Source organism: Nesoenas mayeri (genome assembly GCF_963082525.1).
Source record: "Nesoenas mayeri genome assembly, chromosome: W".
Taxonomy (NCBI): domain Eukaryota; kingdom Metazoa; phylum Chordata; class Aves; order Columbiformes; family Columbidae; genus Nesoenas; species Nesoenas mayeri.
Window position 1 is genome coordinate 7570792 of NC_137553.1, and position 17085 is coordinate 7587876.

The 17085-nt window shown below is 41.0% G+C and overlaps 1 protein-coding gene across 2 annotated transcripts in view; it reads right to left on the minus strand.

Annotated features, from left to right (window-relative positions):
* The window catches only part of LOC308051438 (transportin-1-like), an 84474-nt gene that overhangs the window by 42900 nt on the left and 24489 nt on the right, over positions 1 to 17085 (minus strand). For both annotated transcript variants that reach the window (XM_080361866.1, XM_080361865.1), the window contains exons 4-5: positions 7730 to 7879; positions 632 to 738 (exon numbers count right to left, since the gene is read on the minus strand). In XM_080361866.1, the coding sequence (XP_080217992.1) occupies positions 632 to 738; positions 7730 to 7879 (257 nt within the window). The remainder of the gene's footprint in view (positions 1 to 631; positions 739 to 7729; positions 7880 to 17085) is intronic.

Genomic DNA, 17085 nt, shown 5'->3' on the forward strand with positions numbered 1-17085 from the left:
CGTTTTGAATGTCTCCAGAGTAGGAGACTCCACAACCTCCCTGGGCAGCCTGTTCCAATGTTCTGTCACCCTCACTGTGAAGAAGTTTCTTCTCATATTTAAGTGGAATCTCCTGTGTTCCAGTTTGTACCCATTGCCCCTTGTCCTATCATTGGTTGTCACCAAGAAGAGCCTGGCTCCATCCTCCTGACACTCACCCTTTACATATTTACAAACATTAATGAGGTCACCCCTCAGTCTCCTCAGATCACATTTCCAGATTAAGTCATAAGAAGAATTAACAACACTACTTTTAAGTAGGAGAAAATTCAGAGTCAACTCGATGATGCCTAAAAGATTTGGCATCACAAAGTGGTAACTTTAGGATGCTTCTCAGCTGAGATGCTATGACTACAGTCTTATTCTGTTTTTATGCAGAGAAAACAAATTTATTTGAATGAACACTAAGAACATGGAATGCACGTAGAATAAATGTATTGAATATGACCCAGTGTTCTCTGAAGAGATTATATACATGCATATACACACACAAAATACTATACATACATATAGTATCTATGAAGAGAAACAAGAGAAACAAAAAAAATAATCAAATTTAGATGATAATCCATTTCAAAATAAGTCTCCTTACCTCACAGGTATTGTAATCTTCAGAATCCAACAGGCTGCAAAGCTTTGGTAAGAGTTCAGGCCAATTCTGTAATTCCCCTTTTGAAGCAATCGTTGTTATCAGAATGCCTAAGTAAATCAGAGGAGTAAAGGAAATGAGATCTCATATCTTCACAGGTTTCACACCAATTTTTCTCATTTTACTCCTCTCAAAGATCTAAGCAGTTAAGAAATTTCTCATTTTATTAAGAGCTGGCAAGCATAATAAGAGGAAGTACATTAAATTACAGATGGTATTTGCAAGTCTTTGAAATGCAAAGGCAGGTTGTTCCTTCCTGCTACTATGAAGGGCTGTCCTGGTTCAGGTTAAAACAAGACCAATTCTCTGTTAGTGAATTTTCCTTTCAGCTATGTTCTTCTAAGTAACTGCATTATCCTGAAGTTGGCTGCATGTTTTTTGGACAGTGTTTGCTCTGGAGCTTATAATGGCTGATATTTACAGTTTTACTGAGCTAAGTGTAGCAGTTGTATAAAGAAGAGGCCCAGGTTTATCCTTATTGCTATGGCAGCCAAAGTTGCTGATAAATTTTGTACGTCCCATAAGTGAGAGGGGCGTATCTGCAAGGAGGAGCGGACAGAACAAGTGATCCAAACTGACCAACTAGCTATTCCATGCCATCCACGTCATACACTGTATAAAACTGGGAGATCACAAGAGTCTTGCTCTCTTCGTCTATGGCCAGCATCTGAAGAGGACCCTGCCTGTTCTCCTGCCTGCAATCCTGATCCTGGTTCCAGTCTGTGCATCCCTGAATTCAGTTCCTGTCTACTGCTGCGTCCAGTCCAGGACTTCTGGATGCCTGCCCTGCAGCCTCTGGCATGATGCCAGCCCCCACAGCGGCAGGCTGCTGCTGCCGTACCCTGGGGAAATTCAATATTGGTTTTGTATATTTTGCATTATTTTCTCTCATTATTAGTATTATTAGTAAAGCATTTTTAACTTTCCAACTTGTAAGTCTCTCTCCCTTTTCTTCCTATTCCCTTTCGTCAGTGGGGAGGGCGGGGATTAATAGAGAGCATCTGCCACAGTTTGGTGACAAGGGCTTAGATATGAGAAGTCAAGCACAAAGTGATTCCAGTTCAGGAAATAATCATGCCCAAACACTGCAGGGCAGCTTCTGCTCTAAGTTTACTAAATACTATACAAATCTTGATCTCCAGTAAACATAGAGTATCTACCTCAAGTCACCTCCTCTTTATTATGATACAAAAGCATGAACATGGGAAGTTGTCATTCAATAAACTTATAACCTATTATAACCTAATGGTAAATTATGTGTTCACAGCTTTATTATGTTTATGCAAAACATTAAGGACACATTCTGAGATACCTACTAAGAGCTTACACACTATGGCAGGTCATTCAGTGATCAGCTGCAGGGGTTGGCTGATTCAGATCCAGCAAACAGATAGGACAGCCCAGAGAGTCACTAATTCCATTTCCAGCACATACAGAAATCTCAGGAACAACCAATTAGGTGACAGGAATGGGGAAGTCTGCTTATAAACTAGGACCAACTATGAGTCCATTTTGCCTCAACTAGTAATCTCCCAAGTGACAAGTGATGTAAAAAAGCTTTCCTAAGCTTTTTCATTGAGCTAATCACCATATATCCTTTTTCTTTGGAATAAAATTTTAAAATTCTTATTAAATATACAAGAATACAGGATGACATTACAGAGCAATGGACATTCTGGGCAAGACACAAAGATATTTTGCACTGTGTTTCCTTTGATGCAATAAGGAGAACCCAAGAAGACAATGGGCAAAAACGAAGACAGAAATAAAACACAATTTTACAGCTCCAGAAGTAGTTTGTATCCAGTTGTCTTCATAATTGCAACTGAATAGAAAAGACTCCCAAAAGCCTATGGAGATCTATGGAGTCTTAAAGACTATTTCTCCTGAATATTATGGTCCTGCAAAGAATATCAGATGCATTAATAGAAAATACATATTTTATTGTTGCTGGATATTAATGATCTGCTTTTTAAAAAAATTAAACTGAACTTCATAAACAGAACAAAACAAATGTATGTTCTTGCCTCCTAGATAATGTACTTAAATTGCAAAATTGTCTCCCTGACTTAGATCTGGCACAGGTTTGTAGAATTAACACAAGTTGAGAAACAAACTTAAGAATGAAATTCCTGGAACTCCTCTGGATCAACATGTGAGAGAAGTCATAAGTCTTAAAGGGCTTGGTAGTTTTGGAAAAGAGTTGGTTTAAAATCTTTTCAAGATCTTAGAAGTTTTCTGAAGATGACAAGTGGTTTGTCTGTACTTGTAACACATGCAAGCTTTCACAGCTAAAGGAAAGACTATTTGAAAACTACTTTAAGTGTTCTTCAAAAAGACTTATCCTAGACAGCAACAGGATAACCTAGGAGGAAATACTTCCAGATGTGTAGGCAAGAAGCCACTTGAGGCTATCGTCCCCTTGCAACAGAAGCACATGCAATTCAGACCATACATGTCATTACAAGCTTTCTGTAAAGGTCTGTAGAGAAGCCATTTAAAGTTGTGCTATTTTTTTAAATGATGAAGAGACACTTTGGTGGGGACAAAAACAAATAAATAAATAGATATCAGACTATCAAGAACTTAAAGATGCAATAGGTATAGAATTTGAAGCTTTGCAAGAGGTTTTTAGAGCAATAAGTAAACAGCTATATAAAATAAAGTTTTAGGCACTTATGTTCATGTTAAAAGAAATCTACATGGGCTTCTAATGAGCTTCATTTCCTTTCAAATGTGAAATATTTCCCACCCGCCTGCTGCTTTAGTTGGCTAGCAGGGAACAGAAGACACCAGAGATTTGCCTTTGTGGCTTTCTCTGCAACACAGAAACAAGGATGTCGGAGAAATAATCAAAGAAATAATCAATGTAGTAGCTTGCAGCTTTTTGACAGGTTTGGGCTAGAGTTGACAGTTAAATGAGGCCTTTCCTTCTGACCAACATACTAAGCTGCAAGGTTAGAAACTGGAAACTGAAAATCTTTATAAAGGTGGCCCTTGATTTATTATGAACTTAATTACAAATCAGTATTAGAGAATCTGTTGATATTTCACTTGACAAATGTGAAATCTAACAAGTACAGCAGTTAACCTAACTGAGTAATAAACACATTGATACAGGGAATTAACAATTAACTAATTAACACTTAAAGAACTAACACTTAAAGAACTAACACTTAAAGATACTTAGAGAGCTAACCCTTTAACCCACATCACTATTGCCTAGACTTGCTTAGCTTTGTGTAACTTATTGTATGAGAAACAGGACTTCACTGATGCCTTGCAAAAATAATAATCCTTGGGTGCATCCTTGGTGCATCCTTGGGTGAACTAGATAACAGAAACTTGGGCACAGGACAGGAGATACGCCAGTTTTAACCAACTCAGCAGTCTGAGTCCTAAACAACTCATCACACTGGACCAAAGGTGACCGTGTACAGAGAAGAGGACCTGGGTTCACGATCACTGCGCAGCTGCAACCAGGAGGAGCCGGAGGTGGAGACTATGGAAATGGTCTCCCAGAACTCACTGTAATAAGAACCACCTTCTCGGGGACAGGTTATGAATATATACAGGCATTCCTAAGACTTTCATGAATATGTAACACTTTACTGCATTTAACCAAGCTCACAGCTACTGTAAACACACACAACTTGGGCGGAGCTATCCCATGTGTCCAGCGCTGTAAATACATATCTTCTTTACAGTCTTAAGGGTTGTAAGGTCATTTCTGTGCCCCGACATGAGAGAACAGAGTCCAGATGGATGTCAGAAATTGTTAAAAAAAGAACTGTAATTGTAATGACAGTATATTTTATGTCACTATTCCAATTACGTGCAACTCCAGTTTATAGAATCAACTCTACAATAAAAAAAAAACTGAATGTAAAGAAAAATCAACTATGTTTCAGTACTTTCATGTCAATAACAGGACAGGAGAAAGGTTGGGGGTTTTGGGGTGGTGGTTTGCTTCTGTAGCTCCGAAAGTTGATTTCTGAACTTCGTGATTCTAAAAAGTTGAACTTCATGACAAAATTCCCCCTGCATAGGGCAATCATTCACTTTCCTTCTGCAATGAAGCTCTCCAGTCCTGCCACTACTCTTAAACACTCAAACTATTTCCCCTGCTTGCTTTTAAGCAGGGAGCTACTCTAAGGTCCTGCCTAGACTAGAATCCCCAGAAAGTTTTAAGAACAGTCATAGACCTGGACAGACTGGAGAACTGGGTAGAGAAGAATCTGACAAAATTCAACAAGGGCAAGTGTAGGGTCCTGCACCTGGGGAGGAATAACCCCAAGCACCAGTACAGGTTAGGGGTTGACCTGCTGGAAAGCAGCACTGCAGAGAAGGACTTGGGAGTTCTGGTCAACGACAGGTGGACCGTGAGCCAACAATGTGCCCTTGTGGCCAAGAAGACCAATGGTATCCTGGGGTGCATTGAGAAAAGTGTGACCAGCAGGTTGAGGGAAGTTATCCTCCCCCTCTACTCTGTCCTGGTGAGGTCGCACGTGGAGTACTGTGTGCATTTCTGGGCTCCCCAGTTTAAGAAGGATAAGGAATTACTGGAGAGAGTCCAGCAGAGAGCTACTAAGTGGGCTGGAGGATCTTTCTTATGAGGAGAGACTGAGAGAGCTGGGTCTGTTCAGCCTGGAGAAGGCTGAGAGAGGATCTCATCAATGTTTATAAATATCTCGAGGGAGGATGTCAAGAGGATGGGACCAGACTCTTTTCAGTGGTGCCCAACGATAGGATGAGGGGCAATGGGCACAGACTGAAGCATAGGAAGTTCCATCTAAACATGAGGAGAAACTACTTTGAGGGTGACAGAGCACTGGAACAGGCTGCCCAGAGAGGTTGTGGAGTCTCCTTCTCTGGAGATATTCCTATACAATCTACTCTAGGTGTACCTGCTTTAGCAGGTGGGTTGGACTAGATGATCTCCAGAGGTCTCTCCCAACCCCGATCACTCCGTGATTCTGTGACAGACACCTCCTAAATAGATGCATTTATTTCCTGGTATGTTTGTGGGTCCTCAATACATGTAATGTCTTTTTTGAACTTGAATCCATATTTCAATGTTGGCACAATTTTTTTTAAAACCTGTACCACACAGCACAGAGAGGTTCCACACTGTTACTCATTTTGGGGTTAAAACAGGGAAAAGCTAAGTAAGAACACAACAACATGTAGTTATCATTTGGTCTTGAATCACAGTTCTAAAATAGACTTTACTGCCATCTTCATTGTCCTCAGTGAGCTGACTTCTGAGAATGGGATTAATCAACTTGCCTCCATCTTGGCCAAAAGGCATCAGCTTTTGTCTGGTTAGTACCGGATGCCAGAGACCACAAAGGCTGCATTACTTCTTCCCTGATGCTATTTTGATGTACTTGCTCATCTTCATCTCAGAATTCCAGAGATCTTATTTGCGGTTGGCTCATTAAATTGATAGTGCTTGAACAACAAAAATGTGTATGCATCTCAAAGAGCAGCTATGACTAGTACATGCCAACTCATATGCTAACAAGGCAGCCTAGGCAGGTAGCAATATATTTATAACTAGTCAGTATCAAGAGACCAGTGAGAGTACTGGACCAACCTCACTATCAAGACAAAAGCCTACAAGGATCCAGCATTTAATTACTTCACACAGGAGGGTGCCAAACACAAGCTAAATAGCAATTCTTATTATGTAAGCATACAGTTAATCAGTTGGTACGCATCTTCAGAATTCATATATGCTTGAATAATCCCTGCAAGGACCACTTAAAGCTCAACAATAATTGAGCCATTAATCCACAAATGTTTCCTACTAAGAGAAATCAAAGAATAAACTGCTCAAAACCAAACAAACAACAGCCCGCACCCTCTACCCTCCCCCAGCTGTCACCACCACCACCACACCACCCTAAGACAGCAATCCAAACAGAGCTGTAATATATTATTATATTCTTTAGTCAGCTCCATTATACTCCACTGACAACTCCTATGAACAAACAAGCACAACTCTTCTACAACCTGAAATAATGAAAGTACCTGCCACTCAAAGACTCATTTCTACTGTCATTAAGGAAATGGGGCATTAACAGATTTCACAGTTAAGCAGCTTCACAAGAGATGAGATAGCAGGAAAAAGCAGAGATGGACATTTTTCTCTAGCCCAAAGTCCTTAACCTGGGTGTCTGGAGAAGGAATCCTATAGAAAAAACAAAGGATTCTAAAGGACCAATAACTGGTAGATTATTTTATAACAGAAATCAGCTGATACAAGCTGAATTCCTTTCTGAACTTGCACCTGCCCCTGCTTTTTTATACTGTACTTAAATATACATTTATTTTACTTTTTTCTAGTTTTTGAGGTGGATGAGGAAAATTAGCATGCTTGTAGTAATTGAGGGAAATCACATTCTCAAAGAGCAGACAGAAAAGCAACATTACCTAGAAATAAGTAAAAATAATGCAAATATGTATGTTATGGAAGAGGTGTACTAAAATACAGTATTTGGAAATCAGAAATCCATGCAAAAAAACCACTTCTAGCTGATGTTCTGATCACCACACCTTATCTACTGTTTTCTGACAAAAGGTATTTAAAAAGCAGAAATTCATTATGTTAATGTGTGTCACACATGGTATAATGATTCCCTGAAGGGGTGTGCATATGGGGTGGCAGGGAGGAAATCAGATAACAGAAGTGTTTCATTGATGCAAGTGGAGTGCTGAAACAGTTCTGAAGTCAGACCTTTACCTTGTTTCTGTTTGTAGGCATAAAAAGTGGCAGCAAGCTGAATTTTAGTAAATTAAAGTTATGTTCAGTCACATTTCAAGAGATATGAACTGAATTGCTAAATCAGTTTTAAGAGAATAAGAAACAAAAATAAGTGTGACTTTATTTACAATGAACATTATATCAGCATCAAAATATGGTGTAGTTATGACAATTATCAGAAGCAAACAGTTTTAGGAGCTTAATAAATCTCACTAGTGCAGCTCTCACTTATATCAGTAACATGTAGAAGACAGCAATAAGAGTAAACTTACCTACAGTAGCTCTAATTAAGGGGGAGGAATCACCAATATTGTTCAGACATTCGCTTTTAATGAAATCAGTTACCCCATTTGGAAAGCTGTGAAAATGTGCCTTTACATTATTCTTCAAGATGAGACCACTCAAGGAACGTGTCGGTTCATCTGCAACAGAAAATAAGTACATTCAAACTTTAATCAGCTCATAGGAGACTTCCAGAACAATGGATCAAGATCAAAGCTTATAGTGAGAGATATTAATCTTTATTTCCTTATCTCCCCCTCCAAATACACCGCATCAATTCACAATGTAAAGTTTTTTAGTTTCAGAGTTCACTATTTCTATTTCTTCAAAATTAGAATATCACTATTGCAAATTCTACATTTTAAGAAAGTTTTGTATAGATATAAGCAAGTGTCCTGGTTTTGGTTAAAACAGGACCAGTTCCCTGTTAGTGAATTTTCCTTTCAGCTAGGTTCTTTTAAATAACTGCATTTTTCTTAAGTTGGCTGTATGTTTTTTGGACAGTGTTTGCTCTGGAGTTGATAATGTCTGATGTTCACAGTTTCACTGAGCTAAAGATAGGAATGGTATGCCATTTATATTTTATTGCTATAGTGACCAAGGTTGCTGATAAACTTTTCATATTCCATAAGTAAAGGGTCATAAAAGGGTCATACTTGCAGGGAGGAGCAGACAGAACAGGTGACCTAAATTGACCAACTAGCTATTCCATGCCATCCATGTCATACACAGTTTAAAGCTGGGAGACCATGGCTGGCATCTGAAGAGGACCCTGCCTGTTCTGTCTGCAGTCCTGATCCTGGTTCCAGTCCATGCATCCCTGAATCCAATTCCTGTGTACTGCTGCGTCCAGTCCAGGACTTCCCAGTGTCTGCCCTGCAGCTTCTGGCAGGCAACTGCCAGGGCTGCTGTGCCACTCCAGGAAATTCAATATTGGTTTTGTATATTTTGCATAATTTCCTCTCATTATTAGTATTATTAGTAAAACTTTTTAAACTTTCCAACTTGTCTCTCTCCCTTTTCCTCCTTTTCCCTTTCCTTAGTGGGATAGGGGGGGATTAATAGAGAGCATCTGCCACACTATTATTGCACTGCAATAAACAGTGACAGCAAGGAATAGATCTGAACTCATGGAATATAGGAGACTCATGAAAGAGATTAATCAACCAAAGACATTCAGACATTCTGATTATATTGACAGGCTTGCTGTAGCACTATTATTGTACAAAATAGATGACAACCCAGCTTTCACCATAGTAAGACCTAGAAGTGAGGTAGGGACTATGCAGTAAGTTCACTGCCCCCTACTGCCACAAAAACAGTGTTCAATTTTTCTACAAAATAAAGCATTGTACTGTCTTCAGATACCAGCTGTTCTATTAAACTATTAAACTAATAATTGGAGGGAGAAGAAAAAAGGCTTTAAACAATGTTAACAGGTAAGTGTTATACAGTGTGAACCATAAGAAAAAAGACAAAAGAATTGACCTAGACAGAATAATATTTTAAGTTTAGGTAACAGTTTGAGTTCTCTCCACTGAGCTCTTTTTGCCTGCAAATTCCTCTAAATTATTGAGACAAGGGGAAGAGTGGAAAAAGAACAGGCTAGATTTTTCAGTTATACTACAGCAGGCTCATGTTTAGTTCTTCAATCAAGGGCATGAGTAACTTGGTATTACTTCTGAAACATGTCTAAAGTGAGATCTAGATGTTCTACATAGAAAGGATTAGTTTATAGTATAAGAACATTTAACTTTACAGTTCACAGCAATTCTAAATGGCACATGATGATAATTCTAATTTGCATTTTAGGCACTTGTTTAATTTTTTTTTTGTACGAAGTTGATGTTGTTTAATCTCCATAGGCAGCTAAGCTCCAGACAGTTGCTTGCTCCCCTCACAGTGGGATGGGGGAAGAGAATCGGAAGGGTAAAAGTGAAAAAACTCGTGAGTTGAGATAAAAACAGTTTAATAGGGAAAGCAAAAGCCACGCATGCAAGCAAAGCAAAACAGGGAATTCATTCACTGCTTCCCCTTGGCAGGCAAGTGTTCAACCATCTCCATGAAAGCAGGGTTCCATCAGACACGTAACAGTGACTTGGGAAGACAAACGACATCACTCTGAACATCCCCCGTTCCTCCTCCTTCCCCCAGCTTTTAATGCTGAGCATGATGTCATATGGTATGGAATATTTCTTTAGTTGGTTGGGGTCAGCCATCCTAAAAGTGTCTTCTCCCAGTTTCTTATGTGCCCTCAGCCTACTCGCTGGTGGGGTGGTATAAGAAGCAGAAAAGGCCTTGACTCTGTATAAGCACTGTTCAGCAGCAACAAAAACATCCCTGTATTATCAACACTGTTTCCAGCACAAGTCCAAAACACAGTCCCATACAAGCTATGAACACTATAAAGAAAATTAACTCTATCCTGGTCCAAACCAGAACAGAAGCCCTGATTTTGGCAAGAAATAAGGATGTTCAAAGATCCTTTGCACCAAGAGTTAGAGACTGCACACAGATCTCTTCTAGGCCTTCAAAACTAATAACATCCCAACAAAAATATAGGCAAAATAAGAGATATAACTATCAATTATCATGTATTTTAAAATTAAAAGTTACTGCATCACAACACCAGGACTCTTGGTACACCCATGATGACTGACTGGGGACCAATAAAAATACTTTATATCATGATCTGTACTAGAACAGAAATGGCACTTCTCAGAAAAGGGGAGTTTGTTAAAATTCATTTTAATAAACCGATTTTATTTGAGCTCCTGTGCTGGTTTGACTGAAAACAAGTTCATTTTCTTCATGCAGTTAGAAACCTTTTTTTTTTGTAGGTAGCACAGACATTGTTTGATTTCAGTTTGAGAGCAAGAGATAACATCCCAGGACAGAGATAATGTTTTTAATTGCTCTGGTCTGAGAGCCAAGGACATTCTGAGTGCTCTGCCTACAGGTGTGAGGTGGCATAGATGGGGCAGATCTTGACTGACATCCAGACTGATCAATAAAACTATTCTATCCCATTAGTGTCATACTCCATATTTAAGGAGAGTCAGGATCTTGCAGTTTCGCTCTCTTTGTCGGAATTCGGGATCTTGCAGTTTCACTCTCTTTGTCGGAGCCGGGACAGAGACCTGTTTGGGGGAGTTCTGTTCAGGACTTTCTTTAGTTTGGCCTTTTGCCATCCTGACATTTTGCAGAGGCCTCTGGGGCTTTCTGCCTTATTTCTCATTTCTCTCTCTGGGATCAACTGTTTGAGACCAGGGTGCTGCTTCCTGGGACTAGCTGCTATTATCCCCTAATAATTTTTCAGGTAGGCAGTGATGAAATTGAAAAGGGAAAACTAAAGACAATCAAGAGAGACTTCAGGGTCTTGGAACGCATGGTCAAAGGATAAGTAGTGCTCTCCTCTATCCCCACAGTTGCAGGGTATGACAAGAAAAGATGTAGGAAGACCCACCAGATCAATACCTGGCTGCAGGACTGGTGTCACTGGCAGAGTTTTGGGTATTTTGATCATGGGTTGGCTTACATGGCACCTGGCCTGCTAGCGACAAATGCAACACACCTTTCTCAAAAGGGGAAAGAGTTGTGGTGAACAGAGCCAAATCCAGTTGGCGGCTGGTCACAAGTGGTATTCCCCAGGGCTCAGTATTGGGGCCTGTTGACTTTAATATCTTTATCAATGATCTGGATAAAGGGATCGAGTGCATCCTTAATAAGTTTGCAGATTACACCAAATTGGGGGAGAGTGTTGATCTGATGGAGGGTAGGAAGGCTTTCCAGAGGAATCTGGACTGGCTGGATTGTTGGGCTGAGGCCAATTGTATGAGGTTAAACAAGGCTAAGTGCCAGGTCCTGCACTTGGGTCATAACAACCCCAGGCAGCACTACAGGCTTGGGGAACAGTGGCTGGAAAGCTGCCTGGCAGAAAGGGATCTGGAGGTGTTCATTGACAGCTGGCTGAATATAAGCCAGCAGTGTGCCCAGGTGGCCATAAAGGCCAACAGCATCCTGTCTTGTATCAGGAATAGTGTGGCCAGCAGGACTAGAGAAGTGATTGTGCCACTGTACTCTGCACTGGTGAGGCCGCACCTTGAATACTGTGTTCATTTTGAGGTTCCTCATCATAAGAAGGACATTGAGGTACTAGAGAGAGTGCAGAGGAGGTCAACAAAGCTGGTGAGGGGCCTGGAGCACAAGTCTTATGCGAGGCAGCTGAGGGAGCTGGGGCTTTTTAGCCTGGAGAAAAGGAGGCTGAGGGGAGACCTTATCGCTATCTACAACTACCTGAAAGGAAGTTGTAGCATGGAGGGTGTTGGTCTCTTCTCCCAGTAGCAAGTGATAGGACAAGAGGAAATGGCCTCAAGTTGCGCCAGGGGAAGTTCAGATTGGATATTAGGAAAAAATTATTCATGGAAAGGGTTGTCAGGCATTGGAACAGGCTGCCCAGGGAAGTGGTGGAGTCACCATCCCTGGAGGTGATTAAAAGGTGTGTAGACGAGATTCTTAGGGACATGGTTTAGTGCTAGAGTTATGGTTGGACTCAATGATCCTGAGGGTCTCTTCCAACCGAAATAATACTATGATTCTATGAGCTCCCAGTCCCTGGTGCTCCTCATGGGCTTCTTTTACAACTGGGGGGGGGGGGGGGGGGGGGCTCAGCTGCTGTTCCTCCTGGCCCTGCCCAGGTCTCATCAGCCACTGTCATGCAAGATGTGGGCTCCTGGTGGCACTCTCTCAGCTCCCCCCGGTTCAGGGTACCCCACTGTGCAGCATGCTAAAGCACTCCACTGCAAATCGTGCCTGCACCAGTGCTGCTTGACTCGGCAACTGAGAATACAACAGTTACTCATTCTGTATCAGCCAGCAGTACCTTCTTGGGTGGGAGCTGAAGAGAGTCAGAGTTCCAACCAAGGTCTGATTAAAATATGGTAGATTAGCCACTATTAATATAAATTCCAGTAAAAAACTATTACTGTGTAAGAAAAAATATTAATCCTTTAGAATGCGTAGCTATGATCACAAAAGAGACAAAGCAACAGCTTCCATTTAACCACAAATATACACAGAATGGTTGGGGTTCCAAGGGACCTCTGGAGATCATCTACTCCAAACCCCCTGCTCAGACAGGTTCACCTAGAGTAGATTGCACAGCAATGCGTCTAGGCGGATTCTGAATGTCTCCAGAGAAGGAGACTCCACAACCTCTCTGGGCAGTTAAAATCCCCCATAACAACCAGGGCCTGTGACTGTGAGGCTGCTCTCAGCTGCCTGTAGAAGGCCTCATCAACTTCCTCACCCTGATCTGGTAGACTGTAATAGACACCCACAACAGTATCATCCCTGCCAGCCTGCCCCTTAATTCTCACCCATAGACTCTCAACTCGCTCTTCATCCGTGCCTGGACAATACTCAATACATTGTAGTTGCTCTCTCACGTAAAGAGCAACTCCACCACCACGCCTGGCTGGCCTGTCTTTCCTGAAAAGGAAAGACACGTCCCTAGTTGGCTCACTGATCAGCTGTGTCAGGAAGTTATCTTCCACACACTCCAGGAACCTCCTAGACTGCTTCCTCTCTGCTATGTTGTATTTCCAGCAGACTTCTGGTAGGTTGAAGTCCCCCACAAGAAAAAGGGCAAGCAATTGTGAGACTTCTCCCAGCAACTTACAGAATATTTCATCTGCCTCTTCATCCTGGTTGGATGGTCTATAACAGACTCCCACAACAATAACTGCCTTGTTGGCCTTCCCCCTGATTCTTACCCATAAGCACTCCACCCTGTTGCCACCATCAACAAAATTTAGACCAGGGGTGTCAAAATCATTTTCACTGGGGGCCACATCAGTCTCATGGTTCCCTTCAAAGGGCTGAATGTAATTTTAGAACTCTATAAATGTAACTACTCCTACATTTATACAGTCCTAAAATTATATTCAGCCCTTTGAAGACAACCTCGAGGCTAACGTGGCCCCTGGTGAAAATGAGTTTGACACCCCTGCTTTTAGACAATCAAAACACTCCCTAACATACAGGGCTACCCCACCTCCTCTCCTTCCTTGCCTATCCCTTCTGAAGAATTCATAGCCATCCATTGCAGCACTCCAGTTGTGTGAGTCATCCCACCATGTTTCCATGATGGCAACTATAGCAGTTTTCCTGCTTCACAATGGCTTCCAGCTCTTCCCGTTTGTTGCCCATGCTGTGTGCATTCGCATAGATGCATTTCAGCTGGGCTATTGATCCCATCGCATTTGTAGGAGGAGAAGCCCTAATTCCTATGTGACCATTCTCAGGCCCTTCTGTGCTTTCTAACTCATTAATAACCCTAGTGTCCTTGCTGCTGCTCAGCTCTCCAACCCCTACCTCCACTGAGATGGCAGACCAAAGGACCTCACTAGTACATGAGGGCGCTAGGCTAGCAAACTGGTACTACGGTCAAGAACCTTGTTATTGTACCTGTTATTTTTTGCGAGGGCGAAAAATCATGGACTCCAAACAATCCAATGTGAATTTAAGCAAAGCCAATGTATTACAGAAACAAGCCTCCTTATATATGCAGTTATTTCCTGATCATGTGTCCACGCTCCAAGCATGCATTAACTGATTGGATATTGTCTATGTTCACGAGCTGTCCATGTGCCCGAGTCTCACTGCTAATAGGTCTGAACTGTTTTACTCCCACAGCAGATCCTGTTTTCAGCTTTCCGAGGTGGCCTTGAAATTCCTTTGGGCCTGGCTAGTTCAATAACAAATCTCCATCTAATAGAAACCCATCCACACATTAACTTCAAGAAAATCCCTCAAATCTCCCACAATTACCCCTTTTTGTTTTTGAACCAACCAAAGACCTTTCATGGATTTTTCTACTGTCTGTTTTACACATTGTAAGATACAAGGAATAAGCATTAACATTACTAATACAACCATGCCCTTGTGCTAAACAACAAAAAAATCTATGGCAGCACAATTTTGAAGCGTAGCATGCCTAATTGAATCTGTATCTGCTAAAAGTCCAGACAATGCTAAAGAAGTAGCATTAGTCTGTTTTGCTAATCAGCATCCTAATTTGTTAAGCATAGTCAAAGCCTGTGCTGCTGCAACTCAAGGTGCAGAAATAGAAGATGCTATAGTTTCATCTTTTCCCCAAAATTGTATATTATCCTTACAGTCTTTGTTATAGGCATGGATGTTTCTTTCTTTTTTTTTTTTCTTATGCATTAAAATGGTTGATGTATTTGGAGTCAATAAGGTCAATCTCCCTAAAGAACATGATCCTCCTTTTATGTAGGAAGGAATTCCTTGCCAAGCTCTATTTCCACAAATTAAAAAAAATCCTGGAGGTAATTTCAAAGGAATGTTGGTAGCCCTAGACACATTTGGACTGGCATAATTACACCAAAAACTCCGATTACGATATACAGATGATGAAGCGTTTACTACTTACACAAGAGAGATGTTTTTTCCTGAATAATTGAAATATAGACAGAAATCCATTTTCATTGATCCTAGTAACTCCATTTCTTGAGGTTCCAAACCTCCTTGTGGTAGGTCTACAACCCAGCTGTCCCAATTATCTGTCACATTTTACCAACAACCAATTGTTTCTTGTTTCCAGGTATAGACCAGGTATCTAGTGGAACAGCAACCAAACATGTTGAAAAAGGATTGCTCGGAGATGCAGTAGCTAAACAGATTGAGTCTTGACCTGTCATGTTGGCTAAAGTTATCCGAATGTCAGTCTTTGGCTGAGAAGGAAGCCAAAAAGCATTGCTTATGTTTAGCACTATTAGAGTAATGCCTACTACGCATTGCAAAATCCATAGCATCATTGAACTCTGTATGAATAATCAAAGCAGTTATATTATCCCAACAGGTTAGAACTAGTCAGTCTTGATTTTCCCCCTTTTTTGTTATTGTCTAACTATATGTTAGGTATCTAACCAGTTTCACCACTAGATGACGCGTCTTGTTGCTTTTTCTAACTTCTGTGCTCTGGGCAGTGTTTTATAGCCAGGGTTTGATCCACTTTGCTGGAACCTAGCGTGATCCTGATCCTGTAATGACACAGGCATATCCCCTTCCCCATGTTACCAAGTTCCATGGACCTTCCCATTGTCCTGTAACTCCATTTTTTACCCAAACTTTTGCTTGTCACTTTTTGACTTGCTCTAAACCTCCTGTTAAACCTGCACCATGAGTTATCATGGGAGGAATCTTTTCTCCCTTGGGTAACCTAAGGTAGTTCATAACATATATTGCTTTTTGTAATTGCTCCTGAGGTGCTAGGCCAGTTTCCCCCTTTTTTTGTTTTTGCAACAGCTGTTTTAAGGTGTGATGTGTACGTTCCACAATAGCTTGCCCTGTTGGTTGATGTGGTGTTGTATGGGTAATGTCCCATAAGGATAAAAATTGATTGGTAGCCCAAGCAATATAGCCAGGACCATTATCTGTTTTGATTTCTTTTGGGATACCAAGAGTCGCAAAAGCTGCCCTCAAGTGTTTTTGAACGTATTTGCTAGACTCTCCTGCTTGAGCAGTAGCCCAGATAACATGAGAAAAAGCATCAACCGAAACATGAACATACTTGAGACGTCCAAATTCTGCAAAATGTGTGACATCCATTTGCCATACTTCTAAAGGCCCAAGACCTCGCAGGTTAACACCTCCTGAAAGCCCACCAGAGCAATTTTGACAATCAGCACAGGACAAAACAATGTTACGTGCATCAATCTCAGGGATATGAAATTGTTTCTGTAAAACACTAGCTGATTGATGGAAAAAATCATGTGAGTGACAAGCCTGAGCAAACCTGTCTATAGAAGGACCTGTCCAAGCAGGTGCAACTAACTTATCTGTGCACTGATTACCTTCAGCTAAGCTACTAGTAATTCCCATATGACTTCTGATATGAGTGATAAAATAGCGATGTGTTCGCTGATTCAGTAAATCCCATAAAACTTTAAATAGTCTATATTGTAGTAAAGTGTCAACATTCTTCAAAACTGCTCTTTCTAACCGCAATACAACCCCTACAACATATAGTGAATCACATACTACGTTTACAGGTTGTTTGTCCCACATCTTAAAGACTTGAATTACTCCTTGCAGTTCTAAGAGTTGAACTGAACCCTCTAAATCAGTTAGCACAAGACCCTTCCATTCTCCCTTTTCCTGCCATGTTATTGCAGCTTTATGTGAATGATCTCCTGCATCTGTAAAAACAGTGATACCTCTTACCGGATTCAGAGACAGAAGAGGCATCCGTTCTATTTGAAATGTTGGTAACCATCCCATAAGCTTATGTGGAGGGTAATGCACTCTAATTGGTCCTGAG